The 15,056-nt window shown below is 37.1% G+C and overlaps 2 protein-coding genes across 2 annotated transcripts; both read right to left on the bottom strand.

The window, feature by feature from the left end:
* Nucleotides 1-116: 116 nt before the first annotated feature.
* On the bottom strand, nt 117-3,887 carry dtd1 (D-aminoacyl-tRNA deacylase 1). The gene is made up of 6 exons (XM_026256877.1): nt 3,750-3,887; nt 3,343-3,433; nt 2,326-2,561; nt 911-1,008; nt 592-758; nt 117-436 (listed from the first exon to the last, which is right to left on the bottom strand). Exons 1-5 carry the CDS (start codon nt 3,790-3,792, stop codon nt 603-605), a joined length of 624 nt encoding a protein of 207 aa, XP_026112662.1. The 5' UTR covers nt 3,793-3,887; the 3' UTR covers nt 117-436; nt 592-602.
* A 2,330-nt stretch (nt 3,888-6,217) lies between these two features.
* On the bottom strand, nt 6,218-14,517 carry LOC113091353 (protein transport protein Sec23A-like). The gene is made up of 19 exons (XM_026256826.1): nt 14,360-14,517; nt 12,970-13,201; nt 12,300-12,357; nt 12,104-12,190; nt 11,230-11,466; nt 11,037-11,122; nt 10,776-10,920; nt 10,186-10,344; nt 9,959-10,074; nt 9,741-9,864; nt 9,568-9,648; nt 9,371-9,460; nt 9,160-9,266; nt 8,681-8,834; nt 8,455-8,532; nt 7,739-7,900; nt 7,564-7,650; nt 7,235-7,456; nt 6,218-7,127 (listed from the first exon to the last, which is right to left on the bottom strand). Exons 2-19 carry the CDS (start codon nt 13,188-13,190, stop codon nt 7,038-7,040), a joined length of 2,304 nt encoding a protein of 767 aa, XP_026112611.1. The 5' UTR covers nt 13,191-13,201; nt 14,360-14,517; the 3' UTR covers nt 6,218-7,037.
* Nucleotides 14,518-15,056: the final 539 nt, after the last annotated feature.

Genomic DNA, 15,056 nt, shown 5'->3' with positions numbered 1-15,056 from the left:
GACTTATGAATAATGTTTCAGATTTGTAGATCTAAACAAGATCTTCAAATATGATGGCATTATGTAAAATGAACAACAGTACTCAACAGCTATGGAATAAGTAATAATAACGCACATTTTCTTACCTGATTTTATTCAAACCCATCACAGAGATGTATTCATTTAAATAAATTAGATGGCATAGTAAATATTCAGATAGTATTCAAAGTGGTGCTAAAATGCCACTGGTGTGTGCCTGAGTCTTTTTTCTACTAGTAAATGTGGAGCTGCCAGTCGTTCTTATGTTTGTAATTCCAGGTTTCAGAAGAAAATCAGACGGGGCACTACGGTGGACATTTGAGAGGGACAGTAATAAGACACTGAAGTGCACTGAAAGACGTCCCTGAAGACAGCAGCATTCCACTGGAAGCTGGACTGATATGCAAGTTGCAAAATCCTAAAAAAAATTAAAACAAACAAAAGCAAAGAAATACAATGAGCAGACTGTGATATTTGGTGTCAGTCTCCAAAGAGCAACCCCTGGAGGTTGATTCAATTCAATAAAAATAAAAAACAGCTTTTATAAAACATAAATTTTGACTTTGGCTGTACCGTGAGGTACTCTATGGTTCGCGTTCAGAGGACACATCTCCCTCTGCTCCGCTGCTGGCGCTGGGGTCCGCTTTCGAGCGCTGAGCTGCCTTCTCTCTGCTGGACTCGGAGGGGCCTTTTGACCGTGTTTTTTCTTTCCGCTGCTGTTGCTTCTCTTGTTTGGACAGCTGAAGCATGAAAAAAAGGAAGACAGGCAAACCGGTTTGTGGGTTTATACGGTCCCAAAACAATTCAAGCTGTAATCGGAAATACAGAATTTACAGTTTCTGTAGAAAATAAGATTAAGGCATGTGTTTCATTGCGAATCAAAGCTGGATACCAGTTTAGGGTCTGTAGGGCCAGCAGGAGACTCCAGCTGAATGGTCACAGGGCCATCATTTTGAATGAGGACCTGCATTTTTGCACCAAATTGCCCATCTGCAACACAACACAAGCTGTGTAAGTCAACACCAACACCAATTCATGGTGAAAAAAAAGTTTTTAGCATTTTCAATTACATATAAAGGATTTTTTTTTATTATATAATGATTTAGTCATTTTAATACAAGTGAATATGTGTCTTGTAATAAAATCAGGTAGTCTGTCATCAGGTATAGAATTATGAAACTAAATTGTCAAAAAAAAAAAAAACTTTAAGTAGAATACTTGATTTAGTATTTTATATTAATTACACTTGTATATTAAAATAATATTAAAAGTAATTTACACATCAACTACATTAGCAAATGTTTCCATTTATTTCCCTAAACACAAACTGGCTGGTATATATTAATTTAGTAATCTTAATACAAATAACACAATTCATACAATTCTTCAATACAGTAAGTGATCCATTTTTATTAATAATAAATTAGGTTAATAAATTAAACGGAGAACCACTGTTCAGCTGTCTTCTGACTGCATAGTAAAAATTCACATTTCTAAATCACCGTTTGATTAATGAATCAGTGACTTATTAAATGGATAGTTCATCCAAAAAAGAACATTTTGTCATTGTCATTTTGACATTCACCATTAACACACAAAAAAACTGGAAAGATCTCCTTTTGTGTTCTAAATTTTTGGAATCACACAAGTGAGAATTTTTTTATTTTTGGATAAACTAACTATTTAATGCAGCAAATACCTTAAAGGGATAGTCCACCCTAAAATGAAAATTTTGTCATTAATTACTTACCCCCATGCCGTTACAAACCCGAAAAAGCTCTGTTCGTCTTCGGAACACAGTTTACAAGGAAGGTTTTATTTCAAATCAAAGCTAAATACATGTAGAAACAGCGCATCCTTGTGGCGTGGAGGACACAGAACAGCACACGCAGCATACAGTGATATGGAGTGACACAGAGGAGACCGTTAACAAAGGAATAATTGAATAAGGTTGTTATTTTTTATTTCTTCGCTTACAAAAAGTGTTCCCGTCGCTTCATATGACCCAGATTGCAAGTCTGATGGCAGATAGACTATTCTGACGATGCTTTTCATACCTTTTCTGGACCTTGACACTGTTATTTATTTGGCAGTCTATGGGACAGTCTCAAGCCTCCAGGTTTTCATCCAAAATATCTTAAATTGTGTTTTGAAGACGAACAGAGCTTTTATGGGTTTGGAACGACATGGGGGTAAGTGAATAATAACAAAATTTTCATTTTGGGGTGGAGTATCCCTTTAAACAACGAACGAACACATCCTGATCAGAAGAATGAAACGCTCATCAGTCAGCTGGGGTGCCCTCACCTTTGATGAGTTCTGGTTTATAGGCTTCCCTCAGCTGCTCCAGCATCTTGTTGTAGAAGGGCTGGGCCAGTTCAGCCGGCATGGCAGAGTGGAAGTCCGGCTTATTTCCCTTGAGGATACACTGCAGAGTGAACTGACTCACACACAACACCTCTAGCTCTCGGTCCATCACGCTGCGGCTCCAGGCACGGTCGTTCTCATCCTCAAACAGACGCAAGTTAAGAATCTTACGTACCCTGATAAACAACATCACACAGATTTGTAAAACAAGAGAATACAGTCAGCATATTAGAATTCAATTCAAGTTTATTTGTATAGCGCTTATTAGGAAACAAATCATTGCAAAGCAACTTTACAGAAAATTAAGTTTCTACAATATTTAGTAGTGGCTTATAAGTGGTGACTGTCAGTTTATGTGCATATGACAGGAATTTTCAGAAAAATTAATACAAGACGTAGTCAACCAAATGAACACTATTAACTGCAATTATTATATGATGCAATCACACTTGTAGCAATATTTGTTAGTTCTGTATTTTGTTTCAGGGTTAGCATGATTTCTGAAGGATCATGTGAAACTGAAGACTGGAGTAATGATGCCGAAAATTCAGCTTCGCCTTCATGTAAATAAATGACATTTTAAAATATCCTAAAACAGAAAAATGCTATGTTAAATGTATGAGGCTAACATTTTACATTAAATTTTTGATCAAATATATGAAGCGTTGATGATTATAGGGAATATAACGAAAATATCACACATGATAATACTTTTATTAAGATCAACGTGTAAAAATATACTTCAACTTTATTTCAGGATGAATCCTGCAAGCCTGGTTTTATGAATGAAATATCTGATCTACAAAAAATAGATCCTAATATTACTATAAATACAATGTATTCATTATTTTTACTGTATCTGATGCTGCTATAATACATAGATATTGATGTTATTATATTATATATGATCTCCCTGGTTTAACTGATTTTTAGCCAGAGCCAGAGATCAATACTTACATGTAGTCGACATCCTTCTGCGTGTCCTCCACTGAGATGCCGAGTAAGACGCAGAGTCCTCTGCCAATGGAGCTGATCTGCTCCTCCCCAACTGCGTGGATGACGTCACCGTACAGTAAAGAGAGCGTGACTCGAGCTGCATGCTTAACATGATACTTAGTGCTGATCTGAACACTTTTAGATCAACACGTGTTTATATTTTAAAATGCACTTTTTAAATGCGACTAATAAGACAGCAACATTAATGTGAAGCTGTTAAAGCAAGGCGCAAGCATGATAGCGGTGTGTACAGTAAGTTACACAGTCAAGCCTGTAGCCGCTTTCATTTTCATTTCAACAAATTAACTGACAGTTTAACAAGGAGCCTCCAGCTGACATCAAAATTTAGTGTGCAATTTGTGCCGTACCTGTTACGCTTGCCTTCGTTACTCTTTGAATGATCGCCTTCATTGTTTTGGTCTCTAATCATATGTAACCGTGTGTAACACTCGAACACTTTGAGCTTCCGGTTTCTACGAAGCCCCGCCCCCCTCAGCGGCTGCGCACTGACACCTCCGCCCCCTTGCGGAGAAAATGCGCAACGCAGCGAACAATTTTGGGTAAAATAAATTATTACCTTAAAATATATTCCTGATTGTATTTTAATTAACTGAGCACTGAAGAAGAGTGCTAAACTGTATTAAATTTGTGTTTATATTTTTAAGGACCTTATTATTATTCTCAAACATGTAAAGTAATAATGGTACAGTATGTGTAGATGCGGCCAAACATTTGAGTTCATCCTGCTTATAAACCCGTTTTTCCTCTTTGCTAGTAAATGCCATTTAACATGATTAAAAAAAATAAACTTTACATAAACTTTAAAAATACATTTCAATTAAACACACCAACAGAAGTTTAGAGTTTATCATTGTTCAAGTTTCTAGATTGGTTTCTAGAAAATAAACTACATTTATTTTCACTTTAAATGACATTAGTTAAGTGGTGTTGATTATTGTGAAGTTTTCATCAGATGTTTGGACTCTCATTCTGACGGCACCCATTCACTGCAGAGGACCCATTGGTGAGACAGTGATATAATGCTACATTTCTACAAACATTTTCCGATGAAGACACAAGATCATCTACATCTTTGATGTCCTTAGGGCAAGTAAACCTTTCAGCACATTTTTTCTTTTTGGGGTGAACTATTCCTTTAACACAGAACACAATACTCCTCTTCAGGTGCGTTGCTCAAAAGACAATCATGACAATATTTTATCTATGTTGCCAGGGAACTTGCCTCATTTACACTGCAGTTGAGTTCAGTGTACCAAAACATTTATTTTGCTTTTTAATTTAATCTTAAAATATGACAGTTAATATTTTCTTCAGAAAAACACACAGGCAAATAGTCAGCTCATTTATCTTCAGCTTCCTGGTTTTGACTCTCTGTAGACCCTCCATAAGATCTGATGAAGTTTAAAAGCATTGTGGTATATGGCACAGAATCATCCTTATAGATAATTGTGGTCCGAGTGTGCTTTATTTCATATATCTTCACATTAGGTCTGTTGTCTTCGACGAAAATTTGCAGTTAATAAATTGACACAACATTGCCTTTTATTTAGTATATAAACTCCCACAGTGTTTTTTTTTTTAGCTTCTAGGATAAATTGAAGTAAAATGTCTGTAGAATAATTGAACAACCCGAACCCAAAAGTGCTAGTGTGAAAGCACCCTAAATTACAGATGAATCTATTATAATTCACCTTTATCTTTGTCGTCTCCGAGCGTGTATTTATAATTTGCGTAACCAAGCATGGTCCAAACACCAACAGCGTAAACCAGCGACGCATTCCGGTTCCATTACACATGATCTATCTTCATATCTGCAATGTAAAAAAAAATGTAAGATATTAAATTGAGCAGGTGCCACTCATGTTGTTGTCACGTGCTTCTTCTTCTTTTTAAGCGTCGCTTGGCATCAAGTTTATTAGTACATTACCGCCAGCTTCTGTTCCGGAGCATTAATCAAACAGTTGGTTAACGTCTCCATTTTTGCTCTTTATCTCGCAGCATTTGGTTTATTTAAATTTTTTCCCAGAAAATGTTAATTCAAGTAAATTTAAATACTACTAAAATGCAACCCTTTAGTAATTGACTAAGTACTAAATAAAAGTCATTTGGTATCCGTTACTTTTCTCAGCGCTGGCCAGAAGTAAGTGGATTGGATTTTATTTAAACATTTCATAGATTTATTTGCATGTCAAATAACAATCTTTGATATTACTATTACTATTATTTATTATTATTATTATTTTTAAATAACATATAGAGTTCAGTTACCAAACCGTCCTTAGATTTGAATGTTTCTTTTCATGTCCACCAGAGTGCGCCATATTCCATGAAACTAAAGTCTTTGATAAATCGTAAAGAATGCTTCATGTGTGTTTTGTGCCCTCCGTTTTTCTTTAGTTTCGATTTGAAAACTTTAAAAGCACCTGAAGTCCATAACATAACACAATCTAAACTACTCACCTGTAATTTTAATTAATATCTTCAGATGATGTTAATAAATGTATAATAAAATGTTTAGTTATTAAATGTAATTAATAATGAATTACATTATAATAGATAGCTAGATCTTATTAAAAAAAAAGAAACTAAATTAGGTCTCCACATAGTTATATTTTATAATGAAAAATAAAAAAAGTCATTGCAAGGTTGACAAATAACAAATCATATTGTGAAATTTACAGTTACAAATAATAATGTGCAAAAGTACAAATTATAGTTATATTTTATAATACAAAATAAAAAAAAGTAATTGCATGGTTGACAATTAACAAATCATATTGTGAACTTTACAGTTAGGAATAATAATGTGCAAAAGTACAAATAGTTTTTGTTTAATATATATTTTAATGTTTCCACATTTCATCAGACTTAAAATCCTGATATAAATAGGTACAAATGCCTCAGTCATGCTGATTTGTTGTTTTATTTTAGATCAAGACCAGAGTTTGCACATTCAAGGTGCTCAACTTCAGCTTTACCTTTGAAATGAAGTAACCTACAAAAGATTTTCACGATAAATATTATGCATAGCATTAGTTCATAATTGTAGATCAAGATGAATCTGGAATGTGGATCACAAGTCACATTTAAATTCTTTACATACAACATTCATTTAATTACAGGACTGGAGGAACAGGACTACAAAAAACTGTTTCTCCCCGCCAGTGAGCAGATCACAGGTACAGTTTATGAAAGTAAGAAGACTGTCAATCTGTGCAATAAAAAAAAGAACCAACGGACAAGAGGATTCTGTCAAATAAACATTAACAGGAATTTCAGTCTGAACATGCTTGAGAAATAGCGATGCAAGCAACATGATGGCAGAAAACAGTTTCTCTTTGGGAAATCAGATGGTATGTTTTTAAGGTTTTTCACGTAACACTCTCTGTTAGATACAAACTAAATTTATTTAATTAAATAAGCAAACAAACATGACAGACAAATCATAATTACTTGCGTAGATGAGAATTAGAAAACATCTAACAACCCTTTCTCTGGAGGACCTCCTAAACAAATACAGAGATACACTTTGTTGTGTTAAGGTTAGATATGGAAGTTTTTCCAGAAGATTAGGTCAAAAGTCCACTTCTTCAACACTCTGAATGTACATCCTTCACTGATCTTCTGCAGAAAGTTTATGCTGAACTTGAAACAGCCAGTTTCTTGAGATGGTCCATAAAAACTTGCAGACTGACGTCGTCTGTAAGGATTGGAGCTCCTGACTCCTACAAGGAGAAGATATAATATTAGAGATCAGACACTTGGTCAACACTGAATTCATTTCAAGAACACATAACGAACGTATCGCTCCATCAGAACTAAAGGTGTGTACCTGGCCCCAGGCGTAGAGGTTGTTGTGGGTCTGGGAGGGGTTGACTTTGGAGAGGAGGAAGCGTGCCTGTGAACCTCCGTGCTCGGTGTCGATGTATCTGGGCATGGGGAAGCGTGTCTGCAAGATCTCCTGAGCGTCATCCAGAGGAGCCTGAAGCAGCTGCTTGAAGTTCTCATACTCTGCCATCTCCTGGTATCCAGCCTTCCTCCACTGAGCGATAGTCTGAGAAGATGAAAATAACACCATCACTAAACTGACCTCAGAGGAGGAGCATTTGAGGAGCCATTGAAAACATCAGTTCTGATCCAAAACCTAGTGAGCTGTCGTACCTCTCCGTGGTAAATCACCAACTGGAAGAAGGTGTCCATCAACAGAATGCGATCAGGAAGGATGCTGCTGCTGTCCAGAAGAACGGGCTACAAAACCAGACAAAGACGAGATGAGTGCAAGCTGAATTACACAACATTTCATATTATAATATTGCATGGATGGGTCTCAAATCACCTCTGGAGGGCCGTAGAAAGAGTAGGAGTAGAGGATGGGCTGTATCATTATGAGTGACTGCGTCAGATCCTGGCGCACAAAATGATGCCTGTAGTAGGACGACTCATCAGGACTGTTGTTGAACACCTGCAGGAATGGGGATCTCCTCAAGTGGAACATGAACTGTTAAGAAAATAGTTTTCATACAGGTTTTAATCATACACTACAATCTCAAAATAAACCATGCATCATTTATGAATTTTAACAGGCACACATTTAATTGCAAAACAGTGTAACTGCAAGTTTGAACTATTCAAGGCATGATTTATTCAATATATACATATCTACTGACTGAGATATGTACTAATGTATCAATAAATGAAAATTAAGCACAAAATATTGGATTTTGCTGATATGATAATAGCATGATTATCAAACAAGAGTTTACTTTGAATTAAATTATAGTGTATTAAGGCCAAATGTTTTCTTCATTTGTGCATTATGTGGGATTTTTAATTATACTTACACCAGGACTCTTATTTTGAAATGTCTATTGTTTTAGTACTTCTAGCAGCTCATTTAAAAAGATGATAAAACATAAATGTAATAAAATCTTTTGCACTTTTACACCATCATCATATTAGAATATAAACATTTATTATGTGAACTGAAGACTTTTAAGGACCCTGTCCTATCCCAAATATAAAAGTTTATCTGAAGGTGTTTGTGTTTTTTACCTGTGGGTACAGTGAGAGAGATTCAGACAGTTTGAAGGAGTTTGGATCATCTTTATTGAACTGGCCAAACTTCTGACACTGAAACCATACAACAAACACAAAAGTTGAGTGTGACGCAAATTCTACATTCATTATTACAATAATAATGATTCAATGATTCGCATTATTGCCTCTTCTGAATGGAGGCGTTGACCTACATTTCCTTCTGAATAGCTGTGATACTCACCAAGCGAATGAGTTGCCTGTCTAGCCAGCGGAGAACGTCAGGCCCCTCCTCTGACTCCGCCCTGAAAACGCCGAGCCGGGCCATGAGAACGGCAGAGGCCTCCTGATCAAATGACGACTCGATATGCTGGATCTGGGACTGTGCGTCAGCCCAACTAGGTGTGACAATAGAAAGAACCGGTTTGTCGAGAGCGAAAGACGCACAAATTGAACACTCAAGAATTTGACTACTGGGACTGAACTACACATTTACGCAGCTAAATCTATTTTGAGCTACAGCAAACACAAATAGCACAGGGAAACATGAGATGTGTTGACTTTAGATAACATCCTACCACACCTGCGGTTTGTACCACATCAAAGTTGATATTAACAAAGGAAAATCTTATGAATGAAAAGAACCAACCAAGACCTTGATTTTAATATGATATTGACTTATAACAGAATTTCATGAGGTTGAAAGCTGAAGCTTATACTCACTTCCTGGCAATGGTGGTGACACGGATCCGCCGCTGTGTGTTTGAATGCTGGTACTGTGTAACAAACTGGATGGCTCCCCTTCCACCCTGAGGAACTGGGGCGTTGTGCTACGAAAATACAACAAACCAGTGTTATTAATACATCAATGTTAATATAAGCTCTCACACCCAACGGGATGTACAATAGAACTGATAATTATATAACTATATACCTGATTTACTACTTCAAAGTACATGGCCAAGGTGGTGGCAGGTGTGAGACTACAAATCTTCCACTGACATGTTCCTCCGACACCCATTTCCTGTGAAAAACAATGAGACATTCTCACATACGTGTCCAGATGTGTGAAGAGCCTATCTGGAATCCAGTGCAAAAGCTGAAATGGGAAGTTACATGCTTGGGACTTACATTGTCTGAAACACAGGGTCCTTTGGTGTTGAGAGACACACACGGCCCGATCGCACCAGAAATCTTCAGCTCTCTTGAGGTCTGAGAAGAAACAGGCAATGATTTAGATGGGTACTGTCATAATTTACACTACCGTTCTAGAGTCCAAGGTATTTTAAGTCCAACTCTTTTACCTTCACTTCCAAAGTACCACCAAAAGCCATGCGAAACTCTCCATTGTAGTCTTTGCTGAAGACTCTTTGGAAGGTCTGCTTGAAAAGTGATGTGTTGAAGGAATCGCCCATGACAATGTGGCCCCTGAAACAGAACAAGAAATATTTGGGAAATGTATCATATTTCACTCGGAATTCCTTGGCGTTAAAGAAACAAGACGTTGGTATTGTGTAGATACCCTGTGAGGTTGGATAGACATTTCATCTCTAGCAGTCCCGTCTGATCCAGCGCGCAGGCGTAGATGTCGACGCTGTGTCCGTTTACTGCTGCACGGTTTGCCAGAGCCTCGTAATACTACACACACGTCAACAGAAGTTCTCAATTAGCTTTTCACAAATTAAACCGGAAAATTATAAATGTAAATGAAATTATCACCGGACCGTTAGAACTAAAATCTGTAATCACCTTAGTGGCCTTCTTCAGATGGCGAGCGTTGTCTTTCTGGATGTCGTGCCAGGAGCGGATGGGGGTCTTCAGTTCATCTCCCACCACCATGCCGGGCCCCTGTGTTGGGGGGCCACCAGTGAACAGCATCACACGGGCCCCTGTGTTAGGGAAAGTGCTCTACAAATAGAATGACAGAGACAATGAATAAAATGCTAAAAGCTAAATTTAGTTCATTGTCAAAGTGTATATTTTAGTATTTTTCCCACATATTACAAACTTTATTGGTGCTTTTTAAAGGGAATAATGCAGGCTAAAGTAAAATCAGCCATGCTAGACTTATTATCAAACAAGCTCAAGACTGCAGTAGGTAGTCTGTTTCCTATCTTGAGAGTTATGTAAGAATAACGATTGGCTCGAGCACTAGGTACAACTGTTCTGATATGACATGACAACTGAAGTGGACTTTGAATCTCACAGCCAGCATTACTGACACGTTGCCAATTTGAACAAACCGCCAGAGCAGAAAATTCTCAGGGTACTGCACACTGGTTCAGTAAAGAGAAGCAAAATAAAAAATGAGCTTTAAATGAATAACGTCCTGGCTGTACCTCCAGTAGTCCAATAGCAATAGAAAGGGCGATGCCCGTGGAACGAAGAGGTCTCTTCCCCTGAGGAACAGGCCAGGGGTCTCTCTGCAACTCCCCCAGAAGGTCAGTCAGGTTCATGTCTACTGCTTCCACAGGCTGCAGAAATCTAAAACAGGTGCAAACAAAAAATAGAAAATGAACACAACTGCCTTTAGGTAAAGACTTGTCTCTGTTCACTTCTAATGTGCATGCTAAGGAGAATGACAGGTGAGCATCTCATACATGCAGGAAGAAGCAGCAGCATCATGAGGGGCCAGTGGTTTGCCTTGCTGTCCAGAAGTGGCTGGCTTCATCAATCCCAGCATCTCCTGCAAACAGATGACACACTTGATAAATATAACTGAAAACTCAGCTTTATTGGCTATTTTAGAGATTTAGGAATAGTAAATCAAAACTAAATAAAAAGATCACTGACCTGTATCTGTTTGGGCGTGAGCTCTTTTGTGCCACGGAAGACGTAGCTCTTGGCGATACCTTCGCAGCTGAGCTCATGGATCTGAACCATGCGGCCGAAGGTGATGAGACCCACCAGGGCATTAGGTGGCAGCAGACTCAGAGACATCTGAAGGGATTCTTTCAGAGCCTGGAGGTCTTCCTCTTCCAGACATGTGTCCACCACATACAGGAAGATGAGAGGAGTTGGAGGACCACGCTGAAGAGAAATAAATCAGGTTAAATAATATTACATACTGTTATTGATGGATCATTTAATTCATTTATTTATTTATTCTGATACATTTTAAATAGTAAAATATACATTAAAATATCTCACCCCAGTAAAGAAAAATGTGTCAGTAAAGACACTGATAATGTTACAAATGATTTTGTATTTCAAATCAGTTCTGTTTTTTAAACTTTTATTTATCAAAGTATAATGAAAAATTAATAAGAATAATAATACGAGATGTTTATGGACCACCAAATCATCAAATTAGAATGATTTCTAAAAGATCATGTGGAACCGAAGACTGGAATAATGATGCTGAAAATTCAGCTTTAATATATATATAAAAAAATGTTCTCACGATATTACTATTTGATGATATAACTACTTGCATTACTTATAAATGTAATAATTCTCTTCAATGGAAGTTTATACAGACTTTAAATAGTTTTCCTTGAAATGTTAAACTATTAAAAAAATCCTGTCACTTGTCAAAACACTGAAAACTAGCTTCATGACACAAGCAGCTATCTGTGAGCTAAAGGAGTTGTAGTTAATCTATATGTTTGTGCAGTAAAGTATGCCTATTTACAGAACAGAGTACACAGAGTAAATGTATATTTACCTGCACTATGTACTCAATGGTGGAGAACTGTTGCATTAATTCTGCGGGCTGATTCACTTCTGAAATGCCTGCATATGATGGAGGAAACTGTGAAGAAACAGATTAATATTTACTCACAGTGACAAGTGTGATTGACGTTAGAGAAGCACATGGAGCAAATCCAAGACTGAAATGAGTTTCAGTAATGTATACTCACAGAGTTCCTCTGGAAGCAGAAGTTGCAGGCCCATATCTTAGCTCTGAAGTCCACTTGACTACAAAAGGAAATCAAGCATTAAAACTGCTAAACATATCTATGACAAAGCCTTTTCTAATGCAAGTCATTGACACACAAAGAGAAACAATTGTCTTCCTTTAGTCACAGCGAATAAAGGAAACAATTAGCAGTTAACTAACCTTATCCAATTAACATTGCAATGACAATGTTGAAAAGTAATGCTGTATAGTGTCTTTTAACATTTAAAAATCTCTGAAATAATGTAATTAGCAAGCCTGAGGAAATCTAGAGGAAAAGACCAAACCTCCACTTGAGCAAAACACTATTTCACTAAACCCTAAAATAAAAGGTCAACATCTAAACCAGGCAAAATCAGCTTCACATGAAACCCTCTAAACCAGTTTTATTTTGTTTATTAATGAGAGCAACAGCAATATGATTAAGGACACCAAAGTTTAATCTAATAAACAGGAATTGACTGTTGTTAAGTGTAAGATGATATTTCAAATCCATTTCAATTCCTGTCCACCAACTAATCAATACTTCGGATATGCAAATCAAATGTCATTATGATATTTATCTATATGGACCACACGCTGTACAAACAAACAGAGCTCAACACTGCTTGGAAAAGTGATTCAGTCCTTACCAGAGTGGGTTGAGCACGGCTTTACAGTTGGCCCGGCTGCACAGTAGCGGCTCGTACTGAACCGGAGGCAGGTCCGGTCTCTCTTTGAGGGGGGTGTAGAGGCAGGAAACAGGAACCACTAGCCGTGTGGCCTCCAGGCGGCTGGAAGGCCAGAGGTTCCAGCTGCAGCGTACTCCATCACGATCTTCATTCTGTTGGATGAACTCTTGGAAGGTCGACATTACAGTGTGAACTGTGAATGACCAGAAACAGCGAAATGAGTAAACAGTGAGCTGCGAAGTCTTTTCAACCCTAAACCACACCTATCGGGTTGTGTCTCCAAAACTGGACAAGCAGGATAGCAATGCCTTAAATTAACAGCAAATACCAGAGTGACAAGGACAATTTAACCCATGTCAGCAATGTGAGTAGGAATTGCATTCTTTTATGTTTGTTCATAACAGAAGGAACTCTTTCACAGACGGAATGTTCACGCAACTATCATCTTTGAACAAAGACACCTGACACGAGTGGCTACCCTTGCCAAGCCCAAAACGTCATTAAGAGCTTGCTGATCAGAGATATGCGTAGATGTGTTGAGGAGCAAAAGCAGATGCTATTTTTGAGTAGAATGCACTACTGCTGGGACACACCTGTCCTAGAATACCTACTCCACTCCAGTCACATGTTTGCTGACTAAACACAAAGCACTTCAAAGTATTAGAAGAGACTTTGGCCTCTGATAACCCTAAATCAGAGGGATCCCTGGAAATGTCTGTCCAGTACCTGTATTGACTGTTTGGTTACACAATGATAGAGTTTCCAGACAGACATGAAGACACTAGACTGACTGTAAGTTACATGACAAGAGTCCAGCAGATTGTTAAGATGTGGTCAGCATATTAGACAACTTAATAAAAATTGACTGAATGATCTTAAATGTATTACACTGGTGTTAACATATTATTAATATATTACAATATTAAATACGTTTTAGTCAAAATAAGAACCTCGTCATGACGTCACGCGTATATCTAACATTTATTTCAGTGGACAAGCTCGCGCTAGCTAACTCCATCCGCTCTCAATACGCCACAGAAAAAGAAACCATAAGTAAAAGCAAGACTTAAGGCAGTTGTGTAATTAAAAAAAGTAAAAAATAAAAAAAATTATATATATATATATATATATATATATATATATATATATATATATATATATATATATATGTATAATATCCCTATCATTAATGCCAAAACATACTACTAAATACACCCGTGTAAGCAGTACGTTACACACACAGTACTATTATCGTTACTGACTTCCGCTGATCTAATCCGGGGTCTGCGGGTTAAAATCTAACACATCAACGAACCCCGATTTCATTGGTAGAACACAACGATAGACATACCTTTTTAATCGATGAGGCTTTAATAAATTAAATATGATAATCGCGATCACAGGACCATTGAAAGAGAAAATGACTTCTTCGAGGAGGATTCGTCCGCAGCCGGTTCCTGGAGCTCCGAAGAGTGACGTGTTACAACACGCTCCGTGCGCCACGATTGGCTGCTTCCGCATGACGTCAAAGGAACGTTCCGCTGCAGTGTCGAATTTCTGTACGTAGATGCGAAGAGCGGTTTCTATCGCAGCGTTTGATGCAAATGAGTTTTGCGTAAACACATGACCTAAAATTTCTCACATACTTTTAATACCGACTAAACAATATTTTGACGGGTTGTGAGTCGTAACATTGGTTATAAAGGAACGTATTATATTATGATTTATTATATTATAATAAAAATTAATATAGATGAAGAGTATGCTATACATATGTTGATAAGCAATTTTTTGATCGACTCGTAGTAATAATATAGTAGTATAGCCTACACACAATACCGTTCTGAGATAACGTAGGCTATTATATTAAGATAACAAACAATACAAACAAAACTAAACTATAAAATAGGCTATGCATGACATTATTGAACTCTGTTCATGAATATTCATGAGATGTATATAGATATTATAAAAAGAATGGCTGGATGGATAAAGTCACATTACAAAGAATCTTGTTTAATATGTAATTTAATATATTTCATTCAGGA

This window comes from Carassius auratus, chromosome 6, assembly GCF_003368295.1.
Source record: "Carassius auratus strain Wakin chromosome 6, ASM336829v1, whole genome shotgun sequence".
NCBI lineage: Eukaryota > Metazoa > Chordata > Actinopteri > Cypriniformes > Cyprinidae > Carassius > Carassius auratus.
Note: the sequence above shows the minus strand (reverse complement) of the source record. Positions and strands in the feature narration are given on the sequence as shown.

What these genes read in the sequence shown, in the direction of transcription:
- dtd1 (XM_026256877.1), bottom strand. Translation starts at nt 3,792, where the DNA reads ATGAAGGCGATCATTCAAAGAGTAACGAAGGCAAGCGTAACAG. An exon ending in AACGAAGGCAAGCGTAACAG is followed by an intron (nt 3,434 to 3,749) that starts GTACGGCACAAA and finishes TCATCCACGCAG; the next exon opens with TTGGGGAGGAGCAGATCAGC. An exon ending in GCCCTACAGACCCTAAACTG is followed by an intron (nt 759 to 910) that starts GTATCCAGCTTT and finishes TTCATGCTTCAG; the next exon opens with CTGTCCAAACAAGAGAAGCA.
- LOC113091353 (XM_026256826.1), bottom strand. Translation starts at nt 13,190, where the DNA reads ATGTCGACCTTCCAAGAGTTCATCCAACAGAATGAAGATCGTGATGGA. An exon ending in GCCGTGCTCAACCCACTCTG is followed by an intron (nt 12,358 to 12,969) that starts GTAAGGACTGAA and finishes TTCCTTTTGTAG; the next exon opens with TCAAGTGGACTTCAGAGCTA. An exon ending in CTCTCTCACTGTACCCACAG is followed by an intron (nt 7,901 to 8,454) that starts GTAAAAAACACA and finishes TTTTCTTAACAG; the next exon opens with TTCATGTTCCACTTGAGGAG.